This window comes from Primulina eburnea, chromosome 2, assembly GCF_022965805.1.
Source record: "Primulina eburnea isolate SZY01 chromosome 2, ASM2296580v1, whole genome shotgun sequence".
Taxonomy (NCBI): Eukaryota; Viridiplantae; Streptophyta; class Magnoliopsida; order Lamiales; family Gesneriaceae; genus Primulina; species Primulina eburnea.
Window position 1 is genome coordinate 2,928,456 of NC_133102.1, and position 16,761 is coordinate 2,945,216.

The 16,761-nt window shown below is 32.7% G+C and overlaps 4 protein-coding genes across 5 annotated transcripts; 2 read left to right on the top strand and 2 right to left on the bottom strand.

The window, feature by feature from the left end:
* Nucleotides 1-484: 484 nt before the first annotated feature.
* On the bottom strand, nucleotides 485-1,422 carry LOC140824481 (small ribosomal subunit protein eS27y-like). Its single transcript, XM_073186065.1, has 4 exons — nucleotides 1,258-1,422; nucleotides 1,070-1,171; nucleotides 949-977; nucleotides 485-816 (listed from the first exon to the last, which is right to left on the bottom strand). The coding sequence occupies exons 1-4, from the start codon at nucleotides 1,258-1,260 to the stop codon at nucleotides 690-692; spliced, it is 261 nt and encodes an 86-aa protein (XP_073042166.1). The 5' UTR covers nucleotides 1,261-1,422; the 3' UTR covers nucleotides 485-689.
* Nucleotides 1,423-4,245: 2,823 nt separating this feature from the next.
* Nucleotides 4,246-7,002, top strand: LOC140819643 (uncharacterized). 2 transcript variants are annotated; one of them, XM_073179823.1, is made up of 4 exons: nucleotides 4,248-4,413; nucleotides 4,642-4,933; nucleotides 6,057-6,329; nucleotides 6,724-7,002. In XM_073179823.1, exons 1-4 carry the CDS (start codon nucleotides 4,379-4,381, stop codon nucleotides 6,991-6,993), a joined length of 870 nt encoding a protein of 289 aa, XP_073035924.1. In that variant the 5' UTR covers nucleotides 4,248-4,378; the 3' UTR covers nucleotides 6,994-7,002. The 2 variants fall into 2 exon arrangements, with proteins under 2 accessions (XP_073035915.1, XP_073035924.1); XM_073179814.1 differs by having other exon boundaries at nucleotides 4,246-4,933.
* Nucleotides 7,003-9,188: 2,186 nt separating this feature from the next.
* LOC140819655 (WRKY DNA-binding transcription factor 70-like) lies at nucleotides 9,189-11,343 on the top strand. Its single transcript, XM_073179833.1, has 3 exons — nucleotides 9,189-9,656; nucleotides 10,489-10,590; nucleotides 10,752-11,343. Exons 1-3 carry the CDS (start codon nucleotides 9,331-9,333, stop codon nucleotides 11,194-11,196), a joined length of 873 nt encoding a protein of 290 aa, XP_073035934.1. The 5' UTR covers nucleotides 9,189-9,330; the 3' UTR covers nucleotides 11,197-11,343.
* A 663-nt stretch (nucleotides 11,344-12,006) lies between these two features.
* Nucleotides 12,007-15,312, bottom strand: LOC140819665 (WRKY DNA-binding transcription factor 70-like). Its single transcript, XM_073179843.1, has 3 exons — nucleotides 14,877-15,312; nucleotides 14,043-14,144; nucleotides 12,007-12,618 (listed from the first exon to the last, which is right to left on the bottom strand). The coding sequence occupies exons 1-3, from the start codon at nucleotides 15,191-15,193 to the stop codon at nucleotides 12,123-12,125; spliced, it is 915 nt and encodes a 304-aa protein (XP_073035944.1). The 5' UTR covers nucleotides 15,194-15,312; the 3' UTR covers nucleotides 12,007-12,122.
* Nucleotides 15,313-16,761: the final 1,449 nt, after the last annotated feature.

The window sequence follows — 16,761 nt, forward strand, 5'->3', positions numbered from 1 at the left end:
GCCTTGAGCTCCCGAATCATGCTAGATATTAACATTAATGTGTGTTTTTCAAGAGTGTGATTGGATAGAGGGATTTGAAGCCATGTATCTCAAAACCATTTGATTATAGGATGAATTTCAAAACCCTCTTTTTTACCTCATGTAATGTAATGATAATTGTTATATGAGCTATTCAATGCCGAACGCTCGCTGGATTGAACCAGGCAGCGCCGGGAACCTGATTTTAGGGTCCGACAAAATCTCAAACAATATTCGACAGTACTTTCACTTTTACAATTTTCTTGATGGGGTGCAGCAAATGCTAAACAGGACAGGATTGTCGCCAACCTGGCTTCAAGGATATAGAAACTAATCAAACCCAAATTACCACCACAGGCCATCAAGAAAGTACCGAGTGAATCCTAGAAACTCATTAAAGCATAAACTCACAAGAAGAAGATTGAACATCATGACAAAATGGAAATTCAAACAATACATGCATTGGTTTGATTCACAGCAAAATCAAATAGATATAAAAGCATAAGTCCCATACATATCAATTCTTCCAATAAATTTTAGCATGACATGGTAAAAAGTAAAAAGACTGACAGCATTTCCGAGTCATTCCTCACCGAGTCACATTATAATTCAAGAAATCAAACCCGAAAATCATTGCCATTGACCTCAAGAACGAAAACAGAGAATTCATCTTAGTCTCCCTTTCTCCGGAAGGAACATCCCTCTGTGAGCCTCGCACGCCCGCCAGTTGGTTGACACAACACAGTCTGACAGTTGCCGCACACCACCACCGACTGCGAATGGCTAAAAACCGTGGTTCTGCAAGAGACACGAACGAAACCATACATGAGATCCCAAAATTTTATCTTTAATTCATGAAATCAAGTAATATCTGGGACAGAAAAAAATCAGGAATTCCCTTGTGTGGGTGCGGAAAAAAAATGATCTTACATGTTAAAGCAACCCTGACACTTCACATCCTACAATAGGAAAGAAAAAATCATTCAATAAATAAAAGATACGAAAATTAATCAATAATTAAAACAGAAAAAAAAAGGTGTAATCGTGTTACCATGAAGAATGAATTTGGGGATTGGACCAGACGCTTGAGCTTATGCTTCCTCTTTTCAAGCTCAGCCGGCGGATTCAACAAATCAATATCGTTTGAGAGAACCTACCAATAAATCAAATTAAATGGGTCGAATCGTCTGGGAAAAAGAATAATAAATCGCATTTATCAAAGATTTATCAGCGACTCACCATGTTTACTCCGGAAATGGAGGCGTGCCAAAACCCTAGACGGCGATATTGGAAGTGAGAGAGAGTTGATGTTAGGGTTTTGACGATAATAAATATATAAAACAAGAACAACTATGAACCGTCGGATGATTTTGAACTTATATCTCGGCCTTCCATTTGAGTTGTCTAGGTCATCAGGGTATTTTTGTCCATTCACTGTCTTACAATTTAAGTGTAGTTTCCTCCCAGGCCTGAAAGTGGAGCTTTTTAATTTAATTATTAAATTAAAAATATATAAGAGTTGGAGACCCCAGCGCCTTATATAAATTACTTACACGCAATCTTTTTTTCGAGATTGATATTTTTTTAGAATTATAAGTGCAGTAATTAATTTTATTTTAAAACTTTATGCTAGTTTATTAATTCAAAGAAATAAGATTGAAAATTTAAAAGATAATGAGACAATGAATAACTAATAAATTAATTAAAAATAAAAAAGTTATTTGTAATTTTAAAATTTTCACCGAAGTAGTTATATAAAATGTTCCATTTTTATAATATAATATAATATAAAAATATAGATATTATATAAATGATATTAATAAAATAACAAAATAATTTTATCATCGAAACTAAGTCGAACCAATCAAAACATTAAACCGAGACTCAGGTTTGGTTTTTGATGATTATGGTTCAGTTTTTTCGAAACCGGTAGTATTCATTTGGTTCACGTTGGTTTTGTTTCCCTATAGTTAATAGGTTTTTTTAAAAAAATATTATAAACTAATAAAATCGTTATAAAAATGTTGCAAATTGAAAACGTTTATAAAAATAGTATAATCCGTTATTCACTGCACCAGATTCAGAATAAAAAAAAAAAAATTTAAAATAAGTAGTCACGGATTCAATCGGATTCATTGAATCTGTGACAACCTGTCACATACCTACTATAAATTGCACCGAGTTTCACCGAGTATTGAGCATACTTTCTGCTCAGATTTTCGGCATTATTCCTTTCTTCCTTTTATTCGGCATTCTTCCACTGCGGTTTTTCTTGTTAGCTATAATTCTCACAATGTGTGACTTTCCTCCTCTTATAAATTGTACTGAGCGTCTGAATATCATAATTCATAATTTGATTTGAGAGAATTCAGTTGAATATCAAAATTCGAGAGAATTGCGCCGAGTATAGTAATTCAGAATTTGATTTTTGGAGATTTATGCTGAGTATCAGAATGTGAGAGAATTGCGGCGAGTGTCAGTCGAATCCATGTTTTTTCTTTCTATATTGAAATTTTTCTCGTATAATATTTCTGATAATTTTTGTAATTTATTGCAAATATTAAATATCGTTCGCTGATTCAAGTACAAAGTTAGTAGAACAACATTTGAAAAGGTAATTTAACTAATTTCTTATATTTTAATTGTATTATTTATATTATATTAATGTAATTATAATTTTATTCAGTTGCATTATACTATTAAGTATAATTTTGTTAAATTTTAAAATATGAATATTAATCATATTATAAAATTACTAATAAGAATACTAATAAGAAAGTAACAATAAACAGAAAATGTTGATATTTAAAAAAAAATTCAAAGTTTGTGTTTTAAATATAATTATATTATTTAAATATGAAAATTAGTTAATATTAGGGTTTTTTTACTGTTTATTATATTAATTATAATAATTTCATAAAATAAAGTAAGGAAAAAGTAATTGTAAGATTAATATATCACGCTTACTAAATTGACGTGATTTTTATTTTTAAATCATCTTATTTGTTTTTTAAAATTTTTAACAATAAATAAGTCATGCCTATTTACGTATTTTTTTAGTAAAAATTTTTCAATTCATGTCACGCCAATGAAGTGTTCGTGACATGAATTGAAATAATTTTTTTAATTAAAATTTAAAATCATGTAACGCCTATTTAGGTATGACATGGATTGGAATAAATTTCTTATTAAAATTTAAAATCTAGGCATGAAATGAATTGATAATTTTTTTGAAAAAAAATATTTAAATGTAAGTCACGACTTATAGGCCTTACTTGACGTAGTCGGTTGTTATGATTGTATACATTATGTCATATTTTTCGATGCAGACATGGATACTGCGAGGGCTTTACTTTACGTATGCGGCTATGTCATTATTGAAGATGGTTGGGTTGGATATAGTATCCCCGCGACCAGGCGCAATAAAATCCTTCGGTCTACTACATTTTCCCAACTAGTGAATTATGTCCATCGCAAGCTGGAGATCGACCAATCAAAATTCTGTATTAAATTGTCAACGAAATATTGTTATAGCTCGTTGTCTCGTTACATAAAAATCAATTGAACATTGAGCGGTCAGATTTGACCAAAAGGATAAAACAGCATCCGTCGCGACAGGAGGAAGACCATGTCGTCAACATCACGTACAAGCTGTCAACATTTCTACACGTAATTGTACATATGGTAAATTCAAAATATTTGGAATTTTTTCTTCACATGTCATATGTGCAGCAAAATGATTTGGTTTAAACATTTGTGCGTTAATTATTTATGAAATGGCTGGATCGAAGTTCTCCTTCATTTGTTCAATAGTTTAGTGTATTGAATTAATTTTTTTTTTTTAAATTTTCTGATTGCCAATCATGTTACACTCAACTTTAACTTTTGTAACTTGTTAAAATTTGACATTAAAAATCAGTGATTGGGTGTGTTTGGTCACTAATATTCGATGAAAATTCTTATTCAAAACAAATGTTTTCTAAGAAAATTACAAGAAATAATTTTTATCCGCTTGTCAATTTAATTTTACACTCAACATAATTCTTATTAAAATTTCACATTACAAAATCGCTGCATACATAATACATTGATTACATATGCTTGATCAATGAGTATTTTAGGAAAATTCTTATTTATTTGAATTCAAAACAAATGTTTTGTAAGAAAAATAATTCAGAGATCGAATGTTATTTTGCCGTGTGTGTCTACTATATATATATGTATGTATGTGGAGTGTAGACCTCCTGAGAAGCGGTTTGATTAATTTTCTTCCAGCAAGTCAATCGATCGTACTCCGAGTTTGTGATTCGTGAATCTAATCCCGTGGGGAAATTTCAAGCGTCATCGAAAGAGGAAGAAAATGGCAAAATCTTCTTCGTCTAGATTTGTTTTCAGGTATTTTCATCATATTGCATCGAAGTTAGCTCCAGGTAATCCCACTACCAGTGGTATTTCCAATTTCATCACAAAAAACCCTAAAACAATCCAGAACCCTGCTTTTTCTACTTGGTCATCAAATTCTTACAGAGCCTATATTTCATCCTCACCCACGTTTACGAAATTATACGGAAATCTAGACCCAGATGTCAGATTATTGCTGAACAGAAGTAATTTGGGGTTTAGGTTCTTTTCATCGAAGAATTATGAGACGGGCTCGAAAAAAATTACGGAAAAAGTGAGAAACCCTGGGGCGACTGTTAAGAAGGCGGTTACACGCTATAGGGAGGCGGGGAGGCTTCAAATCGAGGCATTTTGGAAGAGAAATTATCTGGTGATACTGGGTGCTGCTGGGCTGGTGGTGTGCATTTTGCTGTGGAGGGTCTTGTTTGGGATTGCTAATATGTTTATTGGGTTTTCTGAAGGCATGGCAAAGTATGGATTTCTAGCTCTTTCATCGGCTATCGTGGCATTCGCGGTGAGCTCCGACCTCCTGTTTCCAATGTTTGTAGTGATTGTTCATCTTTAATTTCTGTTGCAATTTTAGTGTTGGACTTGGTTAATTATTCCATTGATGATGAAGGAATATCTTTTATGGTGTTCATGATCTAATGACGTGTTTTTTTGTTGGTTTTACTGTCGTAGATTCATAATAATATGACTTCACCTGTGTGGCGGCATGTATGTTTATTTGCTTCCTTGTGTTGAACCTGTATGTACATTATGAGTTGTTCTTATCCCCTGCACCTCTCCGCGATCATAGCATGATGACAAGTTAGTATACACACAGGGCCACAACCATAGAGGGGTTAAATTGTGTCTGTAATTCTAATATTGAATCTTTCAAATTTTCTTTGTAATGTTGTGTGGAGTTACAGTGAATATAGTTAATCATGTCTCACTTTTCGACTGCTGAGGTACAGTGAAGGCTTAATTGGACTCCAGATACTTGACATATGAAAGGAGCCAAGAGAATATACTTTGCAGATGACTTAAAATTATGAATGAACTTCTCTTAGCTTGCAAAAAATGCTTGCACCGACTTTTCTTCATCTTGCCTGCAGTGTTGTTCTGCATTTAGCTAGTGACATACGATTGTCCCCGTCCTTGAGATGCCCGATCTAGTTGATCCACTAGGCTCATAGCTTCTTGTTTTGAGCTGCAGTTTCTGCTGGATTTATTGTTAATACATCTTTTTGTGTCTGTCTATTTTTTTCTTCCCCGTTTCCACTGCTAACTTGGCTGGTTGGTGCAGTGAATTGTGTGATGTGTTAAATGGGGAGATGGGGGATGGTGCAAGTATTTCTCAGGGGAAAAAATCAGCAGTTTATAAATTACCCCCTATATTTTGGATATATTGAGGGACAAGAAGGGGAATGATTCGTGGACTTTAAGTCGATATTTTTGATATGATGCATTGGTATCCATGCGCTACACACTTGTCTGACTACACGTTTTCTCTACTCAATGAACACTGAAATGGAAAATTTCCATTCTCTGTCTTTTGTTTTTTTCAAATACATGCAATTCAGACCATGCTTTGTAACATTTGCAGAACATCTTGACTAACGATGACAACTTTATCTTTTTGTCATGTCAAGGGCTTGTATGTTCGTGCAAGATTCACGGTTAATCCAGATACAGTTTACAGAATGGCAATGAGGAGATTAAATACATCCGCTGGAATCCTCGAGGTCATGGGTGCCCCACTCACTGGAACTGATTTGCGAGCCTTTGTGATGTCGGGTGGGGGTATAACACTGAAGAATTTCCAGCCAAGCTTAAGGAGCAAAAGATGTTTTCTTATTTTCCCTATACAGGGTTCGGAAAGGAAAGGTTTGGTCAGTGTTGAAGTCAAGAAGAAAAAAGGCCAGGTTTTCTTTAACGCACTTTAAGTTATTTGTTTCATTAATGAAATGGAAGTTGTTGGTTGATTTGAGTAAATCAAGAAAAACACCCCTACCCCCTTCGTTTAAGTGTAGTATATGTTCGGAGATTATCATGCAATGTACTTGTAGGCTACAGGTTTTTAACATTCATTTCTGATCTTGTGAATTTAAGATGCGCATATCGATGTCCATATAAATCATGAACTTTTTTGTGTTTCTGTACAGTCGAATCAAATGGGTGTGCTTTTCTAGTCTTTTACTTTCAGATGCCTCCGAGCATCAGATTTGCATCTATTCTCAATGAATTGAGTTTTTAGAGTTGACCTGTGTTGGGTATGTATAAACTCCTACAATAATTTCTACTGGTACTTATTGGCAGTATGATATGAAGTTATTGGCGGTGGATATTCCAATGGCAAGTGGACCTGATCAACGGCTGTTCTTGATTGGGGATGAAGAAGAGTATCGGATCGGTGGCGGTTTGATTTCTGAACTACGAGATCCTGTTGTCAGAGCAATGGCAGCAACTAAGGAGTTTGAAGATCGTGATGAAATGGAGGACGAGGAGGATGCTGCAAGGGAACTTGAAGAAGCAGAAAGAAAACGTCGCCAAGAAATTGAAAAGCTGGAAAAAAATGAGACCCAGTAGCTATGTCTCCGTTTTTCATATCTTTGACTTTTTTGTTTTACCTTTCATTCTGGAGTTCTTTGGCATTGCTTCTGTGCTTGTATCTTAGCCTGACAAAAAAGTGCTTTGTCATACAGGGTGAATGAGATCCTACCTATGTGGGCACTACCCCACTTCATTTCAACGGTAAGATATTGCCAAACGTACAATTTTCAAAAAAAAGTGGGTCCTATATATCCATGAGCAAATCTTGACCATCGTCTTATCATGGGGGCAATGTCCACATGGGTAGGATGAAATAAACCGTGGACATAGTATTTGACTTCGAATTGAATGCAGAAATGATTGAATATATTTGACGCTGATTTTGAGTTTAAATTATTTTACTTGATAATTTGTGAATCAGAAGAGAAGAATGACATATTTAGTAATTAAAATAAAATTAAATCAACTCACAAGTTTGATTGATAATCCTAGTTCCGTAAAAACTTACTAATTTAGTTCGAATCTAATAAATCTATGTATCGCAAGGCGAAGATCCTTTTAAAAAATAAAAGTCGACTAAAGTTATATATATAACAAAATACCTCACGACACCGAAACCCTAGAAACTATCGTCTGTTTGTTATTTATTTATTCTAATGTCGAATATATAAATGTTACAAAAAACTATTTTGCAAAATTTTATTGTTGATCATCATATTAAATTGTCAAAATTTTGATAATATTTATATTATTAATGTTATGTTTGATTCAAATGAAAAAATTTTAGTCAATGTAATTAATAATATAATGTAGGACTAAATGTGTATCGCACATGGAAGTTTTGATAAATTGATGCCATTAATTAATTGATTATAAAAAGGCAAGTGTACGTTGCATATACTTGAACAGGGTCAGCCCTTAACCTAGTCTCGAAGTAGGTGAAATATGTGAATATTTGATCGATTATTATGAGTTCGATTTTCATTACAAATATTTTTTCGGACGAACATATCTTAAAATGTTTGTCCAATGTTGTCTATCTAGATAACATGAGTTGCATGCGATCAAATAATAACGACAACGGATTTTACATCTTAAAAAAATGGAAAAGAAGGGGCACCATAATGGTGAATTAGTATGATTCGAAGGGTTAACGTGAAATTATTAACCTTATTATTTAATTCGGCACTTGACATATTTTGCTGTGAACAGGTTGACCAAGGGAAACAAATTATTTGATCGGATTAAAATTAATTGTTGCATATACAATTTTTATTTATTACATCTGAGCATGATGTGATGATTCAAGGTACGATTGAGGTTATTTAAATATCAACTTGATCGAATTAAAAAAGTAAAATTATTGTACTTTTTTAACATTTAATTAATTGCCACCCTCCTTAAAATTTTGCCCCCATTTTCCACCCATTCTATTTCAAATATGACCTCTAGCACTACACAATTTGACACAAAAGTTTGATTATGTAACCTTTAAATTAACTTAATAAATATCTAGATCATGTAATAGGATTTTCAAAAAAAATTAATCTTGTACAAAGTTTCAAACAATCAATCAATAAATTAAAATAATTATAAATAAAGAGATTTGACCTCGTTTTATGATAAATATGACATTTTCGAAGGGTCGTTTAGTTGCGTTGATGAAATTGTGAATCAATAATATTGTAATTATTAAAACATTTGACTAACAGGTAAAATAATATGGAATAAATAATAATATGTTTGGTTTGAGTTATTATTTGAGATAATATGATAAATTATAATTTTACAACTTTTAATAATAATTAAGAAATATAAATTAAAAAATACTAAATATACTATTGTAATTTTATATTTAATAATTTGATCTATACGAGATAAATAAACAATGCATAAATTGTAGTCAAACTTTTTATTGGCTAGGATTATTAAAAAAATTAAATCCAAGTACCCAACCAAAAATAAATTTAGAAAGAGTAAGTTTTTGTGAAACGGTTTCACAAATCTATATTCGTGACATGGGTAGTTCGAATCCACACCTATCATTAAAGTAACACTTTAGACAAAAAAATATAATATTTATATCTATCTCCAAGTTACAAGAGATATAAAATAACAAAAAAATTCATTGGAAAAAATGAAGCACATATAGCGTCATCAGATGATGTAAAGGGCGATGATGTCACCACCCCTCGGCCTTATCAAATAGCTGGAATTTCCTTTTATTTGCCACAGTCTTCCGGACAACATTAAAAATTATTTCCGTCAATATATATAATATATACATATACGTATCTATATGTATGTATATTGACCCCAAAGAAATAGAGGGATTAAACCAAAACCTGTGTCTCGTAGATCTCAAAAAACAAAATGGGAAACTCAAGTGAAAATTTGAATGCAATAGAGAAAAGATTAGTGGAAGAGCTAACAGAAGGCAGGGAAAGTGCACTCCAACTCCAAGCCCTTCTGCGTAAGCTTGCTAATCTTAAAGAGTACTCGGGTCAAGAACAGCTCGCCATGAAAATCTTGAGATCTTTCACTGAGGGCCTCTCAATGGTGGCTTCTGGCAGTACCGCTGCCTCATCCCAGATCGACTCCGTTGACTCTGCTGGAGGTGGTGGTTCAGCGTCTCCCGGCGGGAGGAAGAAGAAGAAGAAGACGCTGCTCAAAGATCGGAGGGGCTGCTACAAAAGAACGTACGTGAGATTATATATATATCAACATCATATATATATATATATATATATATTGATTATTTTTAGCATCATATATGAACTAGGAATAATGATATGTCTGTTTTTTTCTAGATATTTTTATTTATTTAACATCAAACGAAATCGTAAATTATATTGAGCAAATATATTGTTTTTTTCAAGAACATGAGCCTCAAGAATCAAGATCATTTCCTTGTATAGTTAGTTACTGAAAAGCTCTCTCTTTTTACAGTAGTGTTTATACGGGAATAATTCAAAACAATCAATTTTCCTAGTAGGACAATAAACGTACACCTACGATGTTGATTCATCGACAGTGTTCGCAACTTGATGGATAAAGCAAACAAGAAAGGCGGCTTTTGCGCTTTCGTTTTGATGTATGAATCTATCATATCAAAACATCACGGAGCACAAAATTACAAATCATTGTACGCAATAGAAAGTTTTGCATCATATAATTTTTTTTTAAAATAAAGTTTTTGTGTGTGTGTTTGTGGCCTTTTTTTCTCTTGGGAAAATTATTTGTTTAAATTCATTGGATGTGGTCATTTCAAGATTGGAATATGGTACATAGAGATAAGGTTTTGTGGAGCCAACTTCACCAACTCAATTGACCAGTTATTTATTAATGGGTGTTTATAAGTGGGTGTGAATTATGTTTGATATTGACTGCTTAACTATGAATTCTAAAAAAGAAACTTACAAAACTAAAAATAATATGGTTTTCTTGATATGATTTATCCATTACAATTCTTAATTCACAACAGAAATTGTTGCTGTATTGAATTCTTTTTTATTTCATTGAACTCTGCAGAAGAACCTCAGATTCATGGACAAGGATATCTCCCACGACAGATGATGGGCGTGAATGGAGAAAATATGGTCAGAAAGATATTTTGAACAGTAAACATCCGAGGTAATCGGACTCATGTCTTTCCTCTTTTTTTCCTCGATCCCCCAGCCCCGCCCTTCGGCCTTAACTGCTATTTAATTTGCTAGTGATTAATATTTTGAACCAGAGGTCCTGTAAAGCATTCCAATCTATATTTATTTGTACTGGTTATGTTGTACATGCAGATGTTATTACAGGTGCACACACAAGCATCAGGGATGCAAAGCCACAAAACAAGTTCAGAAAATCAAAGAGGAACCATTAATCCTTTACCAAACCACTTACTTTAACCAGCACACCTGTGCGGATACACTGGCTCAACTTCCACACGAACTCATCCTTGAATCAGACCCCCCCGAATCAAATCTACTCAGTTTTGGACCAACTCCAAACCCTGTGAAAATTTCGTCGTCCGAGGAAGACAAACATATGGTTTGTTTCCCTCCTTCGAAATCATCTGAGAATCCCAGCACGTGGCCGGATACATGGTCTCCAAGAATATTAGTCTCTGATGATGACCTAGAAGAAGCGGTTTCGGGCCTTTATTCGTGTGCATCAATGACTGGTTCGCAGCATGGGATCGATATGGAGGTTAATCAACTAAGTGATATAGACTTCTATCAGATATAAACTAAGCTAGAATGATCATATTATATGTATCTTTTCATACAGAATATGATGTTTGTTGTGTGTTACATTAGTTAAAAGACTTGTAGTCTATACAGCAAAGGGCTATCTCATCTGATAAATCCCTGCTGAATACATAATAATTGCTTCTTTTTTTTTTCTTTTGTGTATTTATGTATTTCAACGAAGTTTATTTTGAAAAAATAGAAGCGTTCTCTCCCACAAAATTATTCGGAATGTATGCAACTATGAGTCGGACTTGAATACGTTCAAATTAATTTGACAAAAACGAAAACTTATATATCGAAAAATACTTGTTAAGGCCTAACAGTGGTGGGATTTGAACCGAAATTCAATTACATTTCAGTTGCGTACTACACGTTGCTATTCAATCACGACTGCAAAGTTTTCTCATACCAGTACACATACACACTTATATATAAACCTTGTTCAACCTGATAACGAAGACCCTTTTTTTCCTAATACAAAAGGAAAGAAGAAGTCCAAAGCCCATTTCCCTTGAAAATATTTGCCAATGGGATAAAAAATTTCATGTCGGAAGTCGATTTTATTGTAAAGCTAGTGTATATGAACACTACTTGTGATCTACTCCTACATCGTTTCCATTTAATTGGAATAAAGCTATAATTCTCCACCAACATTATGTAAAATTCTTATAATATATATATTGCGGGAAAAAGAAATTATATCCATACAAGTGAGAGTATATATATATATATATATATATATATATATATATATATATATATATATATATATATATATAACATCACATACGTACATATATATATCGATCCATTCGATAAAACCGTGGTTTTGTATGAATTATTACACAACATATGAATATCGCGTCGGACATGTAGTCAGTACATTAAAAGATAACATTTAACATGAGAATAGTTTACATCTTACCATTGTTCAAAGTCTATGTCACCAAGCTGATCAACTTCCATTTCAAGCCCATGAAAACTATTCATCGATGCACACGAATATAACCCTGAAGCCTCTTCCTCTAGATCATCAACAGCGACGGGTATTGTCTCCGACAATACCTGTTTACATCCACTGGAACCCGACCCGATAATTCCATTCCATGAGCTCGTGTTTACAGATGATTTTGCGTAAGGGAAACCAACAATTTGTGTGTCTACGGCCTCGAATTCTTGTTTCAGCAAAGAAACATTGGCAGGTTTTGGGGAGTGGTTATAATTACTTCCTTGAAAACTGAGTAGATTGGATTCAATCGGGTCCGGTTCGACGATGTGCTGTGGAACCATCATCTGCCTGTCAGTGCAAGTGTGATGACTGAAGTACGTGATCTGATACAATGGATCCTCCTTTATTTTTTGGACTTGTTTTTTAGCTTTGCAGCCTTGAGACTTGTGTGTGCATCTATAATAGCATCTGTAGACCATAAAAAAACATTAAATTTAATCCCAAGATTATTAGAAAAACATTTACTGACAATGAATTACATTTGGATGATCTTATAATATTGTGAGGAAATATGATTCGGATCATAGAATGTTTGTCAAAATCCATGCATTATACCCCAAAGTTAATTAATGAATTATTATTATGAGGCAAAAGAATATTTACTGTCTTGAATTCCCATAGCAAATGGCTTCCAAGATAGATTTGGATCCTCTACTGTGTTGAAAATACAACACTTATACTGTGAACTTTTTACACGAGATGATCAATTTTTTACACGAGATGATCACATGATCATCTTGTGGACATCACACCATATGATATAAATTTAAAAAGTTGTCAGATTAAACAAGATGATCATGTGATCATCTCGTGTAAAAAATACACAACACTCGGTGTTGTGTTTTCAACACAATAGAGATCTAAATCCCTCAAAGCTATATTATAAGTTTCATTCAAGTTAAAATTGAAGTACAGGGATAATGAGAATTGAGGGGAATAACGAAGTTTTATGTTACGCTATATATATCATACCAATTATGCTATATACATCACAACAATTATGCCTTGGTTTCTAGCTTGATCTTTGCAAGAATCGTTGAAGTGGTATTTGGCTTTGAGAAGAAATTCAAGGGAAGAATGTCAAATCAACATATTTTCTGGAAATTTGAAATTCATTACATTAGTTAATAAACAAGTTAAAATTGCGTATGATTTCAAATCCATGAATCTCAAAAGTACCGCTAAAACAAATGAGCTAGATTTAAATCTTGAATTTGAAATCATGTCAATATCCCAATACACCACTAAATAATTTAATGTCTGGATATAATGATTCAAAATCACAATTTTTCTATTCTTTAGGTCTAGAAGTTGAAAGTGAAACATCAAAACCTCATTAGCTTCTTTAAACTCACAAGTTTTTACCATTCTTCAATTTTCTTACAGAAATGTAATATTGACAGCCGACCTAAACTCAATAATTTTTTTTAAATATTCTTTCTTATAAGAGTATCATAGTTCCCACACGTTACATGCTCTAGATATATGGAACACCCAGTTAAATTTTTTTTTTTTTTTAAAAAGAACATATAGTTTCCCTTCAAAATCATAGGGGCTAATTGTTAAGATTAGAAATTGGACCTAATTCAACTTCAAAATCCAGCTCAAGGGAGGAGGACGGGTGACCTAACCCATAACGGTGGAACCTGAGCTCTGATATCATGTTAAGATTGGAACTTGGACATAACTCAACCCCAAAAGCTAGCTCAAGGGGGGAGGATTGTCCAAGACCATATATACAACTCTCAGGTATTTTATCCAACCGATGTGAGACAACTAACACTAATTATTACAAGATATTATATATATAATATATACTTAAATCAATTTACCTTGGATAGTTGGAGTGCAAGATATGTTTTTGGCCATATTTTCTCCATGCACATCCATCTTCTACCGTAGGGGACTCTTTTATCCATGAATCAGAGGTCCTTCTACAAACCAGCAATACATGTGTTCAAAACAAAAGCAAAATGCAGTTTCAACAACATATAAATTTTTTAATAAACTATGATCATTAATCAAGGGCATCTACGGGTATCGACCTCTATACTAATATCCGATTAATCTGAATCTCTTAGTCACATGTAGAACATATTTTTGAACAAATAGGACATGAGCCATATCCTTGAATGAGGAAATATAATCATTTGTGCACAAATGAAAATGCAAAAAAAAATTGTGGATTTTGCACTCTTAGACCTGAATTATTTGTACCCTATTCCAAGTTTTGATGACCACAGCAAATGAACATGCAATGTGTTACTATTGAAAATACCACACATATATAGAAGCAGAATATGACAGCAAAAGAGTTGAAATTTAAAATTAATCACCAATCTTATCAAAACAGGAAAAAGAAAAATTAAAGGGTAAAAAGGGTTCACCTTTTTTAGTTAGTTAATTAATAATTATCTGCAAATAGTGAAAAGATAAAGCAAGATTGAATAGCTCACGATGAAATTAAACTGCTAGCTAGATGACACAATCGATCAGCATCTAGAAAGTTTGTGCAGTACTGTCCAATCCATCTTTCCTTAAATTACGAAATTGGTAATTCTTGATTGGTGAAATCATTTTTGATGAAGTAATCAATTCACATATAAAAAATCACAAATATCTATATATATATTATGTCTATAAAAAGAAGACATGGTAAATCTCACTTTCTCTTGTAACAACCCCTCTTGTCTTTGACCACTTTCTTCGTCCCCTCGCCGGAACTGGTCAAGCCGCCGCCTCCGCCACAGTCAACGGCGGAGAGCTGAGCCGATAAGACGGCGGTGCACGAGCTCGCGATCGAAATACCGTTGGTGAAAGATCTCAAGATTTTCATGGCAAGTTCTTCACTTGAGGTCGACCCTTCATCTTTGACAGAATTATGCAGAAGGGTTTGGAGTTCGATTGCACTATTTCTGCCTGCTAATAACTCTTCCATCAATCTTCTCTCTATAGCACGTAAATTTTGGTTTAATTTCCTCATTTTTTTCTGGCCTTTTTCAGCTCAATGAGATCTAAGAGACGAGGGTTTCCTCTTTTATTTTCTGTATTAATGATTTATGGAAGTATTTATTATATTGTCGGAAAGTGGAAAAAGTGGTAAGATATCAAATTTGTGGGGAAACCCTTTAAAGTTTTGAGGTTTGACAGAGCCAAGATGGTGACGTAATCAAACTATGTAATCGGATGACGCAATAATCACATTATTTAGAAGACATTAATTATCTGTTTTTACTTTTGAGTGGACGTGCTTTATCTGTTGATTTGTATAATTAGGCTGAGGTAAAGCGCTTAATCTGGATAATCGAGAGTATATATTTCTTTTATAAAAAACTTGTTCTAGATCAATTTTGTGATATTAATATTTATTTCGACTCAATATGTGGAATTTTTTTTATTTCAAAAGTTTTATTTTTCACCAAGAGTATAGGTATAGATCAGTTGATTTATCTCACATATATAGATCTATGAAACTGTCTCTCATGATACGTATTCTATTTTTTATTAAGCATTTAGGTTCCATTTTTTATTTATAATTTCTTCAACTCTTTGCTATATATATATATATATATACACACACACACGCATATATGATTGTCTTTGATGTAAGATATTAAACTAGTGTTGGCAAATTCTTAAAAAAAATAATTATTGATGTTTTCTTTACAAATTTGCAAAATTTTGTAAAGGAAAAGTAAATAATCATTTTTTAAAATATTTACAAACACTAACTAAGTCGAGTAGTGTTTTATTGTAATTTATTTCCCTATAATTGGCCCTCGCAAGGTGTGCATATATGGATTTTGTGATTAATGCAAAATCTAATGTGATAATGTCCAAAATCTTATACCACGTCAGATTAAAGTCAATTAGAATTTAAAAAATTAATTCAGCTTACTAAACCATTTCGCTTGGTGGACAAGTCACATATTACAAGGAAGATAATAATGTTTATTTATAGGATTCAATTTTATTTGGTAAGAAAGTGGCATACTAGGCGTCACCTTTTGAATTAAAAGTGTAAAATATAGTATATTATTTGGAAACATTGAATTAAAACATAATATATTGTTAAATAAATTATATTTTCGAGAAAGAATATTTACAGTTAGGCGATTATATTTAATTCTGGCTTTGAGGAATGAAAAATGATTACGGGGAATTACGCGTAGTTTACCTTTTAGAACTATCATTAAAATTTGCTATTGATATTAAACCATCATAACTTTGGAATATAACGTGTAGTTTAATTTTTCTTCATATATATTTTATGAGTAAATCTTTTGTGAGACGATCTCACGAATCTTTATTTGTGAGACCGATCAACCTTTCCGATATTCATAATAAAAAATAATATTTTTAACGTAAAAAATAATATTTTTAAATGAATGACACAAATAAAAGATCTTTCTCACAAAATACAGCTCATGATATTGTGTCACTAGTTTTTGTCATTCACTAATCTTCCACACGTAAAAAAACATCCCAAAATTATTTCATCTTTTATTTTGCGAGTGATTACATCTCAAATACTACTTTATTTGATTCTGA

Coding starts and splice junctions, on each gene's coding strand:
- LOC140824481 (XM_073186065.1), bottom strand. Junction 978..1,069: donor CCCCAAATTCATTCTTCATG/GTAACACGATTA, acceptor TTCCTATTGTAG/GATGTGAAGTGTCAGGGTTG. Junction 817..948: donor TGTCAGGGTTGCTTTAACAT/GTAAGATCATTT, acceptor TGTCTCTTGCAG/AACCACGGTTTTTAGCCATT.
- LOC140819643 (XM_073179814.1), top strand. CDS start 4,379: ATGGCAAAATCTTCTTCGTCTAGATTTGTTTTCAGGTATTTTCATCAT. Junction 4,934..6,056: donor CGGCTATCGTGGCATTCGCG/GTGAGCTCCGAC, acceptor TGTCATGTCAAG/GGCTTGTATGTTCGTGCAAG. Junction 6,330..6,723: donor TCAAGAAGAAAAAAGGCCAG/GTTTTCTTTAAC, acceptor ACTTATTGGCAG/TATGATATGAAGTTATTGGC.
- LOC140819655 (XM_073179833.1), top strand. CDS start 9,331: ATGGGAAACTCAAGTGAAAATTTGAATGCAATAGAGAAAAGATTAGTG. Junction 9,657..10,488: donor AGGGGCTGCTACAAAAGAAC/GTACGTGAGATT, acceptor TGAACTCTGCAG/AAGAACCTCAGATTCATGGA. Junction 10,591..10,751: donor TTGAACAGTAAACATCCGAG/GTAATCGGACTC, acceptor TTGTACATGCAG/ATGTTATTACAGGTGCACAC.
- LOC140819665 (XM_073179843.1), bottom strand. CDS start 15,193: ATGAGGAAATTAAACCAAAATTTACGTGCTATAGAGAGAAGATTGATG. Junction 14,145..14,876: donor AGGGGTTGTTACAAGAGAAA/GTGAGATTTACC, acceptor GCTGGTTTGTAG/AAGGACCTCTGATTCATGGA. Junction 12,619..14,042: donor TTGCACTCCAACTATCCAAG/GTAAATTGATTT, acceptor TATGGTCTACAG/ATGCTATTATAGATGCACAC.